General features: G+C 36.6%; 2 protein-coding genes across 4 annotated transcripts; both read left to right on the forward strand.

The window, feature by feature from the left end:
• Positions 1-4,333: 4,333 nt before the first annotated feature.
• Positions 4,334-7,739, forward strand: LOC109104722 (peroxisomal membrane protein PEX13-like). The gene is made up of 4 exons (XM_019118005.2): positions 4,334-4,571; positions 5,004-5,725; positions 5,999-6,121; positions 6,341-7,739. Exons 1-4 carry the CDS (start codon positions 4,501-4,503, stop codon positions 6,697-6,699), a joined length of 1,275 nt encoding a protein of 424 aa, XP_018973550.1. The 5' UTR covers positions 4,334-4,500; the 3' UTR covers positions 6,700-7,739.
• A 471-nt stretch (positions 7,740-8,210) lies between these two features.
• On the forward strand, positions 8,211-18,728 carry LOC109105272 (uncharacterized protein KIAA1841-like). Of its 3 annotated transcripts, XM_042773992.1 has the most exons (21): positions 8,212-8,742; positions 9,624-9,775; positions 10,416-10,605; positions 10,775-10,868; positions 10,958-11,205; positions 11,448-11,506; positions 11,890-12,050; positions 12,448-12,534; positions 12,696-12,806; positions 12,947-13,070; positions 13,998-14,150; positions 14,234-14,367; positions 14,488-14,593; positions 15,431-15,463; positions 15,696-15,795; positions 15,944-16,032; positions 16,212-16,240; positions 16,745-16,818; positions 17,168-17,256; positions 17,413-17,504; positions 18,006-18,728. In XM_042773992.1, exons 1-21 carry the CDS (start codon positions 8,691-8,693, stop codon positions 18,040-18,042), a joined length of 2,214 nt encoding a protein of 737 aa, XP_042629926.1. In that variant the 5' UTR covers positions 8,212-8,690; the 3' UTR covers positions 18,043-18,728. The 3 variants fall into 3 exon arrangements, 1 of the variants encoding a protein (XP_042629926.1); XR_006162136.1 differs by lacking the exons at positions 17,413-17,504; positions 18,006-18,728 and adding an exon at positions 16,417-16,480 and having other exon boundaries at positions 8,211-8,742; positions 16,212-16,296; positions 17,168-17,234; XR_006162135.1 differs by lacking the exons at positions 17,413-17,504; positions 18,006-18,728 and having other exon boundaries at positions 8,211-8,742; positions 16,212-16,296; positions 17,168-17,234.
• Positions 18,729-19,739: the final 1,011 nt, after the last annotated feature.

Below are 19,739 nucleotides of genomic sequence, written 5' to 3' on the forward strand. Positions count from 1 at the left end.
ATGTAGTTTTCCAGCTGAATGGAAATTATGATGTAATGCAAAGACCATGAGAAAAATAAAATAAACATATATAATTATTATATAGGATGTTCCGTAAATTAAAATCAAACAATCTGGCTCCAAACCATTTTTTTTATTTAATAAATGAATGTAAAGTGTTTTGCATTGTTGTATTTAGATCAGTGAAGCAGCATAATTTTTACTACAGTTTTAGAGGTCCTCTCTTGAACCTTTATTATTATAATTATTATTATCATCATCATCATCATCATTTATATATATTGGTTCCATAATTTACCCAGTTATTTTACTCGCCCCTTTGAGACTAATGGGCTGACGAGTGATAATAATTGAAGTGAAGTGACATACATACTCAGAATTTGTGCTCTGCATTTAACCCATCCAAAGTGCACACACACAGCAGTGAACACACACACCGTGAACACACACCCGGAGCAGTGGGCAGCCATTTATGCTGCAGCACCCGGGGAGCAGTTTTGGGGTTCGGTGCCTTGCTCAAGGGCACCTCAGTCGTAGTTTTGCTGGCCCGAGACTCAAACCCACAACCTTAGGGTTAGGAGTCAAACTCTCTAATCACTAGGCCAGGACTTCCCCAACTGAGATAATAAGTTGTTAAATGACAGTTTTAGTGATGCATTATCTCAGCATAATTTAAAAATGTATTCATTAATATTGTCTTTGAAAAAATATACCCTATCTGCAGAGAATTTTTATCTTGCCATACTGTCATATTTCGTACAATGCACATGCTGTATTTAGAATTGCAATTAGGCCTAACATTTTGAACAGAGATATGCAGAGGCACTTATATGACCTAAACAGCGGTCAAAACTTAACCGAGCCTAATCTGTTTAAAAAAAAAAAAAAAGTTTTCCCATACTGAGCCAGGGAGCTGCTTCTGAGGACTGTTTAGTTCTCAGCCAACAGCAATGCATATGTTTAACCACTGGGTGTGCAGCCATTAACCTGATTGAAACAATCAATCCCCATGTTGGCTGGCAGCAAATACCCTCTCACAAATCCTGTTTGATCTTTATCAACTCATGTTTCACTGCTGCTGGAGATCTGATCTATTGCAGTCCAGAGACACATTTATAATAGATTATTTACAATAGTGGTCAACCAAATTCAAACTAAGGTGAACATTGCTCCAGCTCCATCTTGTGGCCTGTCAAAGATAGTGCTGCACAAAACAACCATGCAATTATGCACTTATAACGACATATTGCATCTAATGCAACAGGCGTCATATAATAGTCGTGCATTTACTATCATTTGATGTACTGTGGTTTAATTTATAAGATGTTTATGTTAACATGTGTCTATGTTTAAGTTAACATCCGTATAATTATAAAGAATTTAACAATTTATAAATATTATTTGTATACAATAAATACTGAAAGGGGTTGTTTATGTCACTTTTTTTAGATTATCATAGATTCTTTCAGTTTGACATTGAAAGTCTGGTTTTGAAAATAGGCTTTAATGACAGTAAGAATTTTATGTATGATTTGGAAAAATCCTTATTGCATTCAGCTAGGTCAGTGGTTCCCAATCCTGGTCCTGGAGAACCCCCAACACTGCACATTTTAGATGTGTCTTTGATTTAATTTATGTGATTCAACTCATCAGCTCATTATAACTGCCTTGTCCAAACACCCACACTTGCGGTCTTTGCACTTGACCACTTATATGACGTATTTCCTGTGTTTGGCCCAAGTGTTCAAGTGAGGATGAAGACCACAAGTGTGTGTCGAACATTTCATTACTTGATGGGACACACTAAGTGTTGTAAAAATGCAAGTTTTTACATAGCTTTATTTAAATTTTAAATACTTTACATTTTAAAATCAACTTCTAAATGTATGTTCAGTAGTCCCTATAACATGACATAATTTTAATTTGTGGTGCTTCTAATTAAGTGATAAAAAAGCAGTTGCAAATGTTGTACAAAATAAATATCACCACTACTCATCTTTGCACCAATAAAACGTAAAAAAAACTTATTTTTTTCTACCAAATTATATGTAATATCTAATTACAAAACTTGTAGAAACATACAGAAACAGGGAAGCGAGACATGAATATATTCCAACAAAAAGCAATCATAAAAATAAGAACAGAAAACAAATATTCTGGATTTGCATATTATCCATAAAAGTGCAAAAATACACTTACATTCTTTTAGAAAAGTTGTCATAATACATAAAAAATTTGGCACTCTTTTTGTTATTTGTAGGTAAAAGATGAGACAAGAGTGCAATTCAACAAGAAAAAAGGGAAAGACAAAAGAGATTTAAGCCATTTTTGAATGAATGAAGAATTTTGCATTCAGTATTTCAAGAAAATTAACAACATATTCAGCATATAATAGCTTTGGATTTTCATAATAAAAGATAACATCTTTGAGGACGAAGGTATGAGACACATTTGTAAGGTTAGAAACATAGGTGCTTAAGTCAATCCATAATTTGTTGGTAACACTACAATCAAAAAACAAATGGGCAGCTGTTTCCTCAACAAAACCACAAAATGAGCAAGACTCATCAACATTAGAATATTTAGAAATAGCCTAATTTAATTTTATGAAGGATTTTATAATGAATCTCCTTAATCTTGTTAGAAATGCAAAAGTTATTGGGAAAAGCCAGGCCTTTCTCCAATTTATATTTGTTATAAAGGAACCCCAATAGAATTTCCCTCTTGGAGTAATTTTTTTCTTTGTCTGAAATATTTTGCGGATATGTCTGTTATTGCATTTCCGATCTAAAATACCGATACCACCCACACATAAAGCCGGATAAACACTGTTGCCTTTACTGAAGCGTACTGGGATGGCTCTCATCAAAGTATTATATTCCTTTGGGACTGGAAAATTATGGAGATTCAGAAATTGTTCGTAAGTTAAAATATTACCAAAATCATCAAACACAGATAGAATACAGTTCAAGTTGTTATTAAACCATCTGGGGGGGGAAAGAGACTTATTTCTATCAGTTGTATCAGCATTATTCCAAAGGAGAACTTTGTGGGGGAACAACCAAAAACAATTTCCACGAAAGAAGACATTGCTGAAGGAAGTTAGATAAGGAAATAGGTAACTTGCCAGGCAAGAAATTACATTTTAGTAAGAAATACAGGCCACCAAGTTGGTCAAATATCTTATTTGGAATAAAAAAACACAGTGACATTGGATTTGCAAGATATCTTTTCAGCCAGTTTACTTTAAAGGTGTTTACAGTATCTGCAAAGTCCAAAAAATCAAGACCTCCTTCGCTTCTGGAGTAGCAAGCACATCTCTTTTTAATTTGTGTCTATTTTTCCAAATAAAATCCAAAAATATTTTTTTAATTTCCTTTATATTTTTTTCTTTGGTAGAAAGAGAATGTGTTTTTAATTTGTGTTTATTTTTCCATTTAACTTTAGATAAAAGAACTCTACCGTATAATGAAAGATCTCTCTGAAGCCAGATGTTAAAGATCTGTTTCGTTTTTATCATTTAATCAGAACAATTTTAATGTCTACTGATTGAATTTTTAGTGATATGAATTCCTAAATATTTTAATATTTGTTTAGTTTTTATTGATATGAATTCCTAAATATTTTACACTAAGTGACAAGGCACTTAAATGTGTGTGTCAGATACCAAAAAAACGTGCAGTGTTGGGGGTTCTCCAGCACCAGGACTGGGAAGCACTGAGCTATAATAAAACAAAGTTTCCAGGGTGCTTTTCTGCACTGCCAAAAGGCAGAGCTGTCAAGGCACCCAACTTCACCCTTCTTCAATAAAATAACCTTCTCTTCTCTTGCCACGTGTGCTTTCAAATCTCTGACAAAGTGGTTTTAAATAAAAATACCTAATATAGGCCTACTTTTTTTCTAAATTCTATGAAATGAACGCAACTGGAAGCTTTTAAAATATCCGTTTCAAAAAAATTCTGGCTCAAGGGTTTTCTACCTTCTCAGGAATTGAGGCTTCTATCCTCCAAATGGAGACGTGGGTTAAAATCCCCCTTCTTACAAGCTTTAGTCTTTTTACATTGAAAGAACTCGAAATATAAACTAGGGTTATTCCATAGGTTTATTCACCCAGAACATCGTGTGCTGCACTAGAGCAATGTCAAATCTATGACACCTTAAGCATTCACGTCTCACAGTCACGATTTCCACGAAGGGGTTGGTTAGATTATTAGTCAGTGATTTTGCTTTATGTACGTCGGTTTCAATTATTTTAGCAGCAGATCACTTACATATTGAATTCATTAACTACATTGTTTAAATTGTTTTAGATTACAACAAGACAGCAAGAATAGAAAAAAGTACATTGCAATCGATTCAGTGATAGATTGCTTTAGTCTAGTGTCGCAAGACAGTCAGAACGATGTGAAGTATGGATTGCTTTTTCTGGCGTGTGGGCCAGTTTCTGTTCATGACGTTTGTTGCTCTGTGCAGCTCGACTTTGGTCTGGAATATAAAATAATGGCTTATCCTCCACCAAAACCATGGGAAAGGCGAATCCCTGGAACCATGTCTGCACAACCAAACTATCGGTTCGTAAAATTGGTATTACTCTGGCCAGTACGTCCAAAAGACGAAGTGTAGAAACGCTAGCAAGCCTGTTAGCTAACGAGCTCTTATTTATTCAAAATACATTTACATGTCAAATAGGTATTTAGTTATCAAATGAATACGTATGTGCATAAGTTTTATGTTAATGCGATACTGGTTTGTATTGACACTTTTATCTGTGCTAATAAGTTACGCAAACTTAATGCTTGGCTCGTGCTCGAGCGCGACAGTGTTTGCGTGTGAGTGTCAAAGTTCACTCCTACAGTACATACACATGCTGTGTTCTGTCTTTTACTTTTAAATATACATTTATTTGGCAACTTTCAACTGTGTTATTGTTATTATTATTATTGGTCTTATTATATATGGTGTTTCGTTTGACTCAGTTTTTTTATTATTATTATTATATCTAGCTCAACTGACTTTGGATCAGCATCACAAAGTGGGCCATCTTTGTCTGGTCCTCCAGTTCTAACACGTGTGACACCACCCATCCCTCCAAGACCAGTCCAGCAAGCATACCGCCCTACATACAGCTCATTTTCCTCCTCATACAGCCCTTATGGGAGCTCCATCTACGGGGGCTACAGCCCCTACAGCTACAGTGGTTATGGAGTTGGAGGCAGTCTGGGTTATAACCGTTATAACCAAACGGACGACATCCCACCCAGCCGCTTTGTCCAGCAGGCGGAGGAGAGCAGCCGTGGAGCATTTCAGTCCATTGAGAGCATTGTTCATGCCTTCTCGTCAGTCAGCATGATGATGGACGCTACGTTCTCTGCTGTCTACAACAGCTTCCGTGCTGTTCTGGATGTGGCCAATCACTTCTCCCGCATGCGCATACATTTCACAAAAGTGCTGTCTGCCTTCGCTCTGGTTAGGACCCTTAGATACCTTTATCGCAGGCTGCAGAGGCTGCTAGGATTCCGTCAGGATTCAGAGGTGGATGACTTGTGGGCGGACAGCGCCGCTTCCTCCATGGTGTCTGCTTCAGGAACCAGAGGCGCAGGGATTGATGACCCCAGAGCGAATTCTGTCAAATCATGGCCCATTTTCTTGTTTTTTGCTGTAGTTCTTGGAGGGCCGTATTTGATCTGGAAGCTTTTGCGGTCTGCTGAGGGTCCTGAGGAAAATGGTGAGACATTTTTCTCCCTTCCTGTTCTGTCTGTTCTCATCTTAAGCTTCACACACTCTTTTCACTATTTATTGGTCTGACATGAGGCTTCTTAAAAAGCTAAAGATGCCTTTGCTTTATCATTTTGTTTGTCAGCAGCCTATAGAAATTATTGGATGACCTAAATGTGTTTGTATGTAGTTTTTTTTTTTTTTTTGTCAGAATATATAGCTGCATCTGATTGTTTGTGCTGGGTTTAAGTTCTGAAGCATGTGTCTGTGTTCTGTTTTATAGCCACTGACTGGGCAAGTGGGGAGGATGACCATGTGGTAGCACGATCTGAGTATGACTTCACAGCTGCATCTGAGGAAGAAATCTCTCTACAGGCTGGAGACATGCTTAATCTTGCCCCTAAAGGTAAAAGAACAAGAAACATTCTGAACATAAGAGTACTTAAACACTTTGACATGCATAAATACACAAGCTAGTGTGGCAACTATTCTCAAATTAAACAATGTAACATTTAAAATTTCACTGATGTCAAGCATATTAAAACAATGTACGTTTTGTCCTAGGTATTATAAAAACTGACTCAAAGCAAAGCTTGTACTCAGTGTATTTCACTCTTATTTTCAGAACAACAGCCCAGGGTGCGTGGCTGGCTGTTAGCCAGTGTGGATGGGCAGACCACTGGCCTCGTACCTGCCAACTATGTCAAAGTTTTGGGCCGGAGAAGAGGCAGAAAGCATGCAGAATTAGAGAGGATGGCACAGGCCCAGCAGGCTGCACAGAACCTTCCAGCACCTCAAACTGCTCTGGCTACAGCTTCTGTTCCCAACTCCAGGCAGGCGATCCCAACCACATCAGATCCAGATGAGCTTTTGGAGTCTGTTTACAGTGAAAAACAAGGCCTTCATGCTACCCTGGAGGTGCAACCTTCTACAAACAAAAACAGTGATACTGTAGAGATAACATCAGAAAAGATGGACTTATGAGTCATTTTTATGTGCAGGGAGGTGTGTGTGTGTGTGTCTTGGTGGGAGCTAGGAGAAAAAGTGTATCCTTCATTAGAATGTATCACCCTCTATGTGACTTAGTCCAACACCTAAAAAAAAAAGGAGAGGAACAAATGAAAAAAATGGAGGTGTTGTGGAGGGGAGGTCATTTTCCTTTATCGTGTGAACTGCATAATTCTGTAAATTTCAGTAGACTGTTAGGCTCAAAGCAATTACCAATATTTGTTCACATTTTCATTCAACAAAAATATTGGGTATTTCAGCATTATAGGTTGTATGATTGTGTTAAGACCCATTGATTTATTTTGAATAATTATTAGGAAAAATGGATTCAGTTTGTTTTGATATGCTCACATCAAACATAAAATGTTACAAATATGTGGGTGATTCAAGCATACACAGTTAATGCATCTGATTAGTTTAAATTATGTGGTGTCATATCAGTCTAAATTTATAATGCAGTGTTTATCACGAATTTCTCCTAATGTAAGAGTTTTAGATTACTGTTCATCTTGCTGCAATGTGAATATTTAATATTTTAAGTTGTGTTGTATCAAGAATTAGTTTGTGCATTTTTCAGGCTTGTTTTTTCATACTACTAACACAGTGTGCAATTATGTAAATACATGCGATTATTTTGCCAGTAAATACTAAAAAAAAAAAAAAAAAGTATCTCCTGTCATTTTCAATTGTGTAGTAAAGTTCCAGCATTTCCAAGATTACAGAAAATTACTGACATTGACATGTAGCTGGGTAAGAAATGTAGGTGCATTTGTATATAAATAAATAAAGAGAAGTAATAAAAATGTGTTACACTGTAACTCTGCTAACAGTTACTCTACCATGAAAAGTTTGGGGTCAGTAAGATTTTTAAAATATTTTTTAAAAACATATTATGCTCACTGGAGCTGTATTAGTTTATTTAAAAATGTAGTACAAAAAAGATCAAATCAGCAGAAGAAGAGAACTCAAAACATCCCCTTTGTGAGAGACTGTCAATAAATGTCTATATTTTTGGAGCTGTGGTGTACCGAATTTATCTTTTTTTTCTTTTTTTTCTGTTTTGTTATTTTTGTCCAAGCACCCACTTTAATGCAATGAGTTTTAAAAGTATAGTAAAAAAAGTAATATTATGAAATACTACTACAATTTAAGTTACTGATTACTATTTTAATATATTTTTAAAATGTAGTTTATTCTTCTTATGGAACAGGTGGATTTTTTAGCAGCCATTACTCCAGTCTTTACATGATTCTGTACTAATATTATTTGTGGAAACTGAGACACATTTTTCATGATTCATGAAACACTACTGCACACTATTTCTGTCTAAAAAAGCGTTTAGTCTGTCAGCATATCTAGAGTGCTACTTCTTTCAGCAATTTCATTGACTTGATCATAGCGACTAGATGCTTTTGGGTTTGTTCGGGTCCCAGAATCCCATCAATCTAATGGAATGTTGGGGCTATCGCCTAGCAACGGACACGCCGGCGCGCACCTGCTGCACTGCGGCACCGGAAATAGAGAGCGCAACACAGCGGCTGTGAGCAGGCGATGTGCAGTTAATCCTTTCCACGGGTCGCCTTCAATAGTTTTTGTCAGTTTCCTTTTTGAGGCTCGGGTCAACGAGCTTTGGCATCCTGTCAAATCACAGCAGACGGAGGGACGAGCCGCTTAATCAGGGACACTGCAGCAGCGAGAGCATCATCATCATGGCACACGCCGCATCACTCTCTCTGCCATCTCTGGCATTTTAACAAGAGCCACTTCATCAAGAGGAGAGAGACCGACGTGGGTAGTCATGCCCACCAAATCGGCGAATTTCAGCCTGACCATTTGTTTTTACTATTATTTGTATATGCTGTGTCGACGTGAGCTTTACTGGTTTCCCCGGATAAAATCAAAGTAAGCCACAGCATCTCTGTAGATGTTCCTCATACCCAGCGCGCTATCAGCACCACTCAGCTGGTATGAAAGAAGAGCACTGTCACCAGAGGAAACAGCGCATAAATCTGCAACAGGGTAAACTGGCGATGTGATTGTGTGAATTACCTTAGCGTTTCACAGGGTGATGCGACAAAAAACCTAAGGAATGCCACGATCTGTTATTTATGATGCTAGCTAAGCATCTTTAAAGCTGCACACACTGAATATTCGTAGCGAAGAAAGGTGTATTTTCTTAGCACTGTTAGTTTTTGTTGTATCTGAGCTCATATGCTCATACTTTACCAGATATCAGATTTGACAGCTGTCATTTATGGAAGCATACAGGTAGCAAAATTAAATTAAAAATGCAATATTCAAAATGGCAATGTATTTCTGTATTTACATTTACATTTTCCATGACCCATATGTGCAAAGTTTGGTGCAAAAGGAAAATGAAAATTAAATTATATAATTTACATGTTCCATTTCCAACAGTATTTTTAATATGTAAATTGCAAACTAATTTTAACGCTTTAGAAGTTGCGAAATGAAAATGTATAACCCACATTGATTTGATATTTGTAACATGTCCAAACAGAAATAGTAGCAAAATGATCATTTAAATGCTATTTGTCCTAAATGCATTTAGACCACCAGTTAGGACACCTAGGATTGCGTTTTCATCATGATGCTGTGGGATATTTGTAGCAAAATTCGGTGCGGCTTTGAAAATGCATTCCGAGCTGACCACGCCCACCCTCAGTCAATCATTGCTTCAAGGCAGGGATTGGCAGCATTTAAATTGATTTTTTTTATACATATATGCTTCCATAGTCATGCCCTCAGATTGTCCCTTGTTTCTCTGAAATTCAATACAAAGGGATGGTAGAGAGCTAGTCGATGCTAATTATTGAAGGTTATTCTTAAATTATAGACTTTTTTCTACAATAGATGATATTTTTCTTCTTTCTTTGCAGAAATGAATCGCCTGTGCTCTGTTAATAATAACTTTCCATATGATAACAACCTCCTGGTGCTGGACATGGTCCTGAGCTCACTGTGGGCTTCGCCTCAGCCAATCAACTGGGAGAATGTTGCCAAGTTGGTCCCAGGGTTCACACCTAAAGAGGTAAGAGACATTAGGACCTTTAACTATATAATCTAACTATATTTTGTGCACTATAAACTATAAAAAACTACATTCTTAGTTTTATAAAGTAATTTTTCATATTTTACCACACAGACTTTTAGAAGCTAAATAATAGCTGGGGGAAAACACAAACCATTTCCATTTTTGTTGTGTGAAAAAGTTTTAAATATATATATTTACTAGATGTTTATATAGTTGTACTGTCATTTCCATCACAGCCAACAGCCACAGCCTTTTATCTAAAGTTAGTGTACTTGGTTACCAAAGAGACAACGCTATCTAAAGTTAGTGTACTTGGTTACCAAGTAGAGTAAGGTTGTAATTTTGTAAAATTACAAAAATTAAAAAGTGTGAAAATATTATAGAATTATGTAGAATGCCTCTGAAATTAACAAGAAATTAGCAAGAACTTGTGATTTGTGCCATTTTATTCCACAACTATTTAATATAATAAAATATTTTAATCCAAAAATATATTTAAAAATATAATAAATATAATCTAGTAAAATTTTTATATAATAACAATAATATTTCCCATCACATAATGCTGTCAATGACATTTGAGACCTTTTTACACAAAGATCCAGAAGTTTCCTCAGCAAATCTTATATTTTTGTAGTGTGCTCAGAGGTTTGAAGAGCTGAAGACTACAGGCAGTTTCCCTCATGTTGATGACCAGTGTAACCCACTGACCAGAGCAGTGAGCTCTCCATCGGAACCCTTTTCCACCTACATCAAATCCAATTTATTGGACATTACCGGAGATACAGTGGAACCACCGTCCAATCAGGCCACTCTTTCAGTGTCAGGTGAGTCAGTGTGTGGGGGCTGGATAAAAATGTCCAATCCGTTATTTAGTGCTGAACTTTAAACATCACCTAAATATACAGAATTTTGGTATTCTTGATTGTATGGGATGATTTCATAAATACAAGATAAATCAAATTTACTGAAATGGGACTGTTTATACATATTCAGGCCTCACTGTGTTCCCTACTGACCAAAGAGCTTCTTCAGACAGTGAGATAGCAGATCCTGCCAAGAAGATTGAGAAAACGGAAGAGAATAAAAGGTGAGGCACGTTCACACCAATCAGGCCATCAGTTAATCATCTTCTACTAATAAAGACTTTTTTGTTTTGTATTATTTCCTTTCACATAGCCCCAACATGGTAATCCACGTTTGTGATGAGGCAAAGAACCTGAAGCAGGACTTTGTGTGTCCGAGGAACCTCCTGGTAAAAGAGATGCGTTACTTTGAAGAGTATCTTTCTGTGGACCCACAGCGCTGGGACGAGGTGGACATTTCTGTCCACTGTGACATCCAGATCTTCGACTGGCTCATGAACTACGTCACGAGTCACAACACTGAACATTCGCATGGAAAACACATGGACAAACCCAGACTGGGTAATTGTCTTTTGGGAACCGTTTCAGATGTTCTGTGTGTGTTTACTGTTGTGTATTTAATTTCTATAATCAAAGATACCATCAGAGTTGTTTTGTAATGTTTGTTCTCTGACCTGGCTGAATGGCGTTTGTAAGTGGTGGATGGTGTTTTATGTGGTTGTAAACGGTTATGCATTGGCTGTGAGTTTGATGTTTCGCTGTTTGTGATGTTGTCGGTTATGTTATGTGGTGTTTGGTTGCAGAGGACAGCAATGTCATCTCAATCCTGATCTCCTCCGAGTTCTTGAAGATGGAAACTTTAGTAAGTGTTGTGAGGGGTGACAATGTTTTGGGTAAAGTAGCAAGTGTTTTCTGAGCTGGGTGACCTTTAGGTAGTAGTGCACATTAAAAAGCATGATGCATCATGGCTGTTTCATCATTTGTGTTGTTTTTCTGGATGACTCTGTGCACTGCCCAAACAAGCACTAATGAGTTATAGAACAGTAATTTTCAGGAAGGACCTGGTGAATGTTGATGGCTTCATGTGCTTGGAGAAAATGATCAATAATCAAATGAGTATTATTATCCCACAACTTGTCTGAGCAGTGTTCAGAAAGCATGTTGGTTGATCTCATCAGAATTTATTCATCCAGTTGTTAAATGGGCTTCAGGTGTTTGATTATCTTGTGTTTTGTGGATCTGAAGGTTGAGGAGTGTATCCAGTATTGTCACAAACATATGAGTGCCATCATAGCAACACCATGCAATATGAACTGCATCAATAACAACCTGGCTGGACGCATTGTTGATTTGTTCAGCCACAATGAGGCAGATGACCTCAAGGACAAAAGAGACAAATTTAAAAGGTGAGAACAGCACACACATGAATCAGAAACAGAAATATCTAAAGGAGCTGGATATTTACTGGCTATAACAGTCTCTTGTGCTCACCAAGGCTGAATTTATTTGCATTTATTTGATCAAAAATACAGTTAAAGCTGTAATATTGTGAAATATGACTGCAGTTAAAAAGAACTTGCAAGTTGATTTTGCAGAATATAAGAGAAATCTTTTTACTGTTGCCCTTGATCAATTCCATTCATCCTTGCTTAATACAATGCTTTAAAAAAAAAATCTTACTGACCCCAAACTTTTGAATGGTAGTGTACAGATAATATAATTTTTAATACAATATAATGGTCATATAAAATACATAAAAGTATTCTGCAGTTTTATTTGTGATCATTTGTTCCTTCTTACCAGTAAACTGTTTCAGAAGAAGATTGAGAGATTATTTGATCATGGTTATGAGAATCACGATTCCCCTGGTAACGCATCTACTCTGTACAGGTGAGAGTCTTTTAAATTGCAGTGCAAGCTGTAATACTGTATTAGCATGATAATAGCATGATTTATTGTATAGACATGCACTGGAAGTATAATAAATGATTCTTCTGGTTTATTACAGTGGATTACAGTGTAGTAATTTACATTTGTGGTTCTTTCCACAGATGTGGACTTTGCCTTAAGCTTTTAACCAAAGAAACTGAGAGAAAAATCCCTTGTGTTCCAAACAAAATCAACATAGATGCTCGGGGAAACATTGTATTCAATCATACCAGGTTATATACTTTTATAACATACACACAAAGTGTTTAAAACACAATTTCATTGAATTCTTAGATTCCAAATGCTTATATTCCAGCATTATACACACATACACACATATATAATGAGATGTTGGTAATTGGTGTGTCTGTAGACATAAGGCCTGGGAGGTGCATGAGTATGTGAATGGCCTTTATGAAGAGTTGAAGTCCTGGGTACTGGTCTACTGGAGGATCTGGGGCACCATAAACTTCCTTACCTGCTCACGCTGCAGACAGGTAAATAAATGTGTACTTCACAAATCATAATTTAAGATTTTGGTAAAGGACAGGCAGATTTAAAGGTGCTGTATGTAAGATTTTGACTCTACTAAAGCATAAAAATACCATAATATGTTTGTAGATATTAAAGAAACATGCTAAGTTAACATACTTGTTTATCTGAAAAACAATTCTACAGTCAGTTATTCTTTGAAAATGTGCGTTCCGGGCCGGAATGTCAGTGTTTGTTTTGGTTTGTGAAACCCGCCCACTGCAAGTTTACCCAATTGTTTTTCAGCACCCCGGGTTGCCAGTTGGTGGAAAACACAGCGTAATTTCATTCAACGTCAAGTGCGCTCATTCCTGTTTGTGTCGTCAATCTGGCAACCTACGTGTGTGTCAAGTCTGAGGAGGACGGGCCGGGTGAAAAAACCCTCTCCAATATTTTGAATTTGGACTGCAATACCTAGTTCAACCACTCTGTGTCAATCCTACATACAGCACCTTTAAAGGAATAATTCACACAAAAATAAACATTTGCTGAAAATGTATTCGCCTCCAGGCCATCCAAGATACAGATGAGTTTGTTTCTTCATCGGAACAGATTTAGAGAAATTTAGCATTACATCACTTACTCACAAGTGGATCCTCTGCAGTGAATAAGTGCCGTCAAAATGAGTTCAAACAGCTGACAAAAACATCACAATAATACACAATTCATCTACATGACTCCAGGCCATCAATTAATGTCTCATGAAGAGAAAAGCTGTGGGATTTCTCTAAATCTGTTCATCTCATCTATCTCTTGGATGGCCTGAGGTTAGTACATTTTCAGCTAATTTTCATTTTTGTTGAACTATTCCTTTAATCATGGACATACATTATGTATATATGTCACATGAGTATGTTGGAAATAAAAAAGTGCATGTTGTATGTTCTCGGCAGGCATTCCTGTGTACAGATTTGGGCCAGTGTAAGTACCACCCAGAGACAGTTGTGTACCCTGGCATTGGGGCTGATCATAGATGGCACGGCATTGGTCTTTACCCCTGCTGCAACCAGAAAGTCCTAAGATTTGATCCCTCCTCCATGCCCAAGGTTTATGTTGTTGCATTAGAATATGTTTTCTTAAACTCAGATGACCTGATTTTCACCATGAATGCCTGTGTATGTCTGTGTAGGGCTGTAAAATAAGAGACCACATTGTGAGTGCGGCAGATGGTGGTGACTGCAACGATCACAATGTAAACTCAACCCAGACCAGAATACTCAATGACCTGCTGCTACACAGAGAGGCTGTGTGTGTGCCAGAGAGGTCAGATTATAATAACTTCCTTCAGAAAAAAAATATTGGTTCTCTGTTGCATGCCATGTTTGATTAGTTTGATGTTTGTTTTTTTTGACTATGTTTTATGCTCTAATCCATTTTGTTTAGCGGTAGCACTGAGGACGCTTCTGCAGATAGTGAACGTGTGCCAGGATGTGATGTAATGCTGGAGCCAGGGGTGCTTACAGCTCACAGACCCAAGGAAACCACAGCTGTGAGTCTATCAGATTGATTCTTTTTGTTTTCTTTTTATTTATTTTTGAACTTTTTTTTCTTTTTTTATGCAACCATCAACAACATACACTACCGGTCAAATGTTTCAATTTAAAATGATTTTATTGTAATATGTTCAAAGGACTACAGTCTTCAGTGTCACATCATCCTTCAGAAATCATTCTAATATGCTGAGTTTGGTGCTTAAGATTCATTTCCTATTATCAGTTATTTTAAATTGTAATCATATTTCACAATATTACTGTTTTACTTTTTCTCATAATTGCAGCCTTGGTAAGCAGAAGAGACATTAAAAATCTTAATTCAAATCGGTAGTTTACAATTACATATCAACACAAAAAGACAACAGTACACCTGTACAAACAGAAAAAACAAAGAGTTTAAAATAAGTTTAAAATAAGAAACAGTCACATTATGAAGTGTTAAGATGAAACTGGAAAATAAAGTTTCTTGCTACTAAAACTTTATCTAAAATTCTAACTATAAATTCCATATAATTTCCCATTGTGCAATAAAGTCACAAGAAATGCATTGGCAGTTGTGAGATAGTTTAAAATAAGAAATAAAGCAATATTGTGAGATATTAAGTTGCAATTGTAAGATAAATTTTCAATTGCAAGAAATAGTTTAAAATTACATTTTAAGATATAAATTAAGTTATAATTGAGAAATTAAGTAAGAATTTTTGTGTGTGTGTGTGTCCGCAGTGCTGATATCAGACTTTCATTTGTTGTGATTAATGCATCGGTTTATAGTTTATCTAAATTTGTTTTTCCAAGCTCAAATTATGACAGCACCTTTTTTCCTTCTCTTGCAGTTTTCACTGTTAAAAAACTGGAGTCTTCAGCTGGTAAGAAGCAAGTTCCTCAAATATAAAATGCAGCACCATTGTTGTTTGGTTTGTTTTTTTAATTCTCTCTTTTTTTTATGTATGTGTGTTGCGATGGTGTGTGCTTGTTTATGGTTTACTGCTGGCTGTGAAACAATTTGCAACTTTGGGGATAATAATGTTGACCTTAACCTTAATTCTTATGTACCTACACTGAAAAACATATCTCAGATGTTGCTTTGTCCTTTTGCAGCGGCAGCAGTCTCTTCTGTCTGAAGATGAGGAGTACACTACAGGGTCAGAGGTCACAGAGGATGAGATCGGGGATGAAGAAGACACATTAAAAAAACAAGGTGGACTAAAATGTTACACATTAGTAAAAAAAAAAAATTGCCAGCTAATTTTTGATATGCAGTACTTCATTACGGTCAAAAGGTGGCAGTCAGGTACAATTTCAATGAGACTGAAATTAAAGCTGGGTTTGTGATTTTGTGTAAATAGCTACAAGGAAGGCAAGAAAATCTGGAAAATCATTGAAAAGACAAGTGTCCTCCCCCAGTTTCCAGCGTAAGGAGAAATCTGGAGAAAAGGTAAATGCAACATATTATTTTGCGAATTTCTCAAATGCATCAGTGCTTGATTTTTTATTTTTATTTTTTCAAGCAAAAGGATTTATGGTGACGTTTACGTGGGAAAACACTCAGAATTTTTTTAAGTCTGGTTTAGTTGTTGTTGTATGTCACTTTTGTTCTATCCTGTTGTTTTAAAGGCACCATCTCGAGACTCAACCCCGTTCATGTGAGTGATTCCAAGACTTGCTGTTTTCTGTAGAAGAATAAGTGGCAAATTTAAAGGTATAGTTCACCCAAAAATGAAAAACTCTCATGTTGTTCTTTCTTCTTTAGAAATCAAAAGAATATGTTGTACTGACAAAAACAGTTGAAAAAATATGTTTGTTTATGGTGTTTTACCAGAGAAAAAAATCATAAGTTTGGAATGACATGAGGGTGTAAATGAGGACAGCATTTAAATTTTAGGGTGAGCTATCACTTTAAAAATACTAGAACTTTTACTGAAGACCAAAGTCTACAGTTTATATACTGTAGTATTGCTTTAATTTTTTTATTTAATGTAATTGTTTGCAGTTTTAATTGACCTAATTCTGTTAATAATCTCAGTTGTAGATTTTTTTTAATCACTGTATTGTAATGCTTTCTCGTGCCTCTCGTGTGATTGAGAAGGGATTTCTAAGCTTCTGAATGAGACATTTTTTCTCTTTCTTTGTCCTTCTTTTGCTCTTAGCGTCAGCATCCAGAAGAATAAGTGGGATAGCAATCGCTCCATGAGGTACAATCAGGATGCACAGAGGGAGGAGGGTAGGTACCTTTTTCAGATCCTCTGACTGTAACAAAGATCCTCACAATTGCACAGTGGTTGTGAGTTAAAACCACTTGAAAACAATAGAAAATCTCATCAGCGAAAGTTAAATCCAGCCGTTGGCATGTACATCTGTCAACTCTTTGGAAGACTAAATCAGTTTTTGTTTTATAAACACTTTTGTATTCAAAATAGGATTATTGAAAGATTTATAATGGTAATTAATCAATGGTTTTAAATAATTTATAGGCATTTTTGGCTGTGCTTCTGACACTGAAGTTTTCAGGTAGATTATGTGTAGATTTGCAGTGCTCTTGATAGATGTCTATACATTCAAACTCACTCTAGATCAGAGGAGAATGGAGGAGATAATAGCCAATCTCACTAAAATGCGCTTTGGTGACCAAGAGCAGACGAAATTTAAAGACATAAAAGAGGTACAAAATATCGTTACTCTCTTTGCTAAACCAGCTAAAGCACCATTAAGTTTTTGTACTTGTTTTCACATGCATGTTCTTATTTATTGCTGTTTTATTACCATCTTTTACAGCAGTAGTCCAAAATTGTACTCATGTGTGTTTGTGTGGTTCCAGCCTGCAGGGGGGCTCTACTCGAGGCTGGAGGCCCAGTTTAAGGCCTCGTCCCAGTCCAACGGAAGACACAGCAGCTCAGAGAAAACTCTAAGGTACCACAGTCACCTCGAACACAGAAGACACTGTACAGACAAGCAAAATGAGTGAAAGGGTTCCAAATTATGATTCATGATTTTAATCATGCGATTTAGAAGGATTGGGAACATGTTTGTTTTGATGCTAAACTGGCTTGTCTGCTCTTGTCAGGCAAATTTAAAAGAATAGTTCACCCAAAGATGAAAAACATGTTCTTTCTTCTGTGGATATTTTAATCCATATAGTGAAAGTCAATGGGGTCTAGTGTTGTTTTGGACCCCAATGACTTTCATTGTACAGACATAAAAATTGGTTTTGATTTCTTTTGATAGAAAGTCATTCAGGTTTGGAACAGCTTGAGTGTGAGTAAATGATGACAGAATATTTTTAGGTCTACTGTTTATATAAAATTTCTTAACTTTTTAATATACTTGCTTGCAGCTTTATTTTTTTTTACTTACTCCCTTTCTCTTATTCTCTCAGTTCCATTTTTAACCAGCACTTTGTTCTTTTTTTAGAGCGAAGACACGCTTGGGGCAGTCAAGACCGACTTAGAGAAAATGTGGAGATAAGTGGATGCGTTTTTGAAAAGGAGGAGTAAACGAGGTTGCTGCTGTTTGACGAGGCAGAAGAATCCATCACTCTCTTCGCTCCACTCCTCACCCCCTCCTCCTCCAAACTCTGTACAGTTACAGCAGGAATAGCATTAGAGTCTTTTCCATCACAATCCCGGGAGAAGAATGGATTGCTGGTGTGGTCACTGATGTCATAACTGTAGCTATAGAACATAAACAATGGACCTAATAAAATCAGTTGCACTGTAAACAATACATGCTTTTGGCTGCTAATGAATTGGTTGCACCCACTATAAAAAATCTGTGTTATACTAGTACCATTTAAGTTTATTTTGCACTTTTTGCTTTATCTCATCTCATGTCTAGCTCAGGATTCATCCCAGCTGCAGTGTGTTGTAATGTCCCTGCTTCATTCTAGTGGACTCAGGTGACCAGACAAAGCTTATCTCTGTGGTGGTACTGACCCTGCACTTTAAGCCGTCTTAATGCAATGACTCAAACCTGTATAATACACAAAGAAGCCGCAGGGTAAAGTGTCATGCTGATGACTAATACCTGTGAGGTCCATGAATATGTTGCACTGAAACTATCACAACTGTGCCATTTGGACCAATGTGACGTGGGGTAGAATACAGAATCAGTAGAATAAAAATCATTTAAAATAAACATGTGTCTTTTTTATGGCTGTAGAATTATTTTAAGTTACAAATGAGTTATTGCTTGGCCTTTGATTTGGAAAATTTAAGTCTGTAAATACACAGTGCTTTTTCACACAATTACTTCATGGCCTGGTTTCACAGACAGGACTTAGTTCAATTAGGACATTCAAGTATCTTTTATAAATGTACCTTAGAAAAAAACATTACTGGTGAGAATCAACAACAAGTTTCTTTCAGTTAAAACAGCCCAGACATGCATTCTAGACTTGTCTGTGATTGTGAAACGGGGGCATGTGTTTAAAAAAGCAAGGTATTAGTGGTTTATCTCATGATCAGTCAATCTCATAGAGGTGGATTTACAGCACAACTGTTACCATGACAACAGAAAAGGGAAGTAGAAGTTCTGCATGTGTGGGGGGAGGCGGAGGCAGGGGAGCTTCCATGAGCTGGTCTGCCTTTTTTGGTGACAGTTGGTGTTTGATAGAGCTCAGGCAGGTTGGGTTGCAGTACTACTAGGCCACCTGCCAGCCAAGAACACAAATGATCATGTGTTAATTCCCTCTGCTGGTAGGAAATAGATCCATCATAACCCCCACCATTCAACAGATATCTCTCTCTTTCCAAGCGTCGTCTCTGTCTTACTCTGAAAAGTTGACAGTTCTGAGAAAGCAGACCAAGCAGTTCTAAACAATACTCAAAACAATTCATATTGGATTTTCTTTACTTATTATTTATTTATTTATTTATTGTCATTTTATTATTAAACTACCAGTATATTTTTAACACTTTAACAAACAATACAGTTATACGTACACTACTGTTCAAAAGTTTGTGGTCAGTGAGTCTCTTATGCTCAACGAGGCTGCATTTATTTGATTGAAAATACAGTAATTTATTCCTGTGATGGTATAAGTGAATTTTTACATTACTTGAGTCTTCAGTGTCACATTATCCTTCAGAAACCATTCTGATATGCTGATTTGGTGCTCAAGAAACTTAGTATTATCATCACAGTTGT

The sequence above is a fragment of the Cyprinus carpio genome, chromosome A17, assembly GCF_018340385.1.
Source record: "Cyprinus carpio isolate SPL01 chromosome A17, ASM1834038v1, whole genome shotgun sequence".
Classification (NCBI taxonomy): Eukaryota; Metazoa; Chordata; class Actinopteri; order Cypriniformes; family Cyprinidae; genus Cyprinus; species Cyprinus carpio.

Coding starts and splice junctions, on each gene's coding strand:
- LOC109104722 (XM_019118005.2), top strand. CDS start 4,501: ATGGCTTATCCTCCACCAAAACCATGGGAAAGGCGAATCCCTGGAACC. Junction 4,572..5,003: donor TCTGCACAACCAAACTATCG/GTTCGTAAAATT, acceptor TATTATATCTAG/CTCAACTGACTTTGGATCAG. Junction 5,726..5,998: donor TGAGGGTCCTGAGGAAAATG/GTGAGACATTTT, acceptor TCTGTTTTATAG/CCACTGACTGGGCAAGTGGG.
- LOC109105272 (XM_042773992.1), top strand. CDS start 8,691: ATGAAAGAAGAGCACTGTCACCAGAGGAAACAGCGCATAAATCTGCAA. Junction 12,051..12,447: donor AAAAGAGACAAATTTAAAAG/GTGAGAACAGCA, acceptor CCTTCTTACCAG/TAAACTGTTTCAGAAGAAGA. Junction 13,071..13,997: donor CCTGCTCACGCTGCAGACAG/GTAAATAAATGT, acceptor TGTTCTCGGCAG/GCATTCCTGTGTACAGATTT.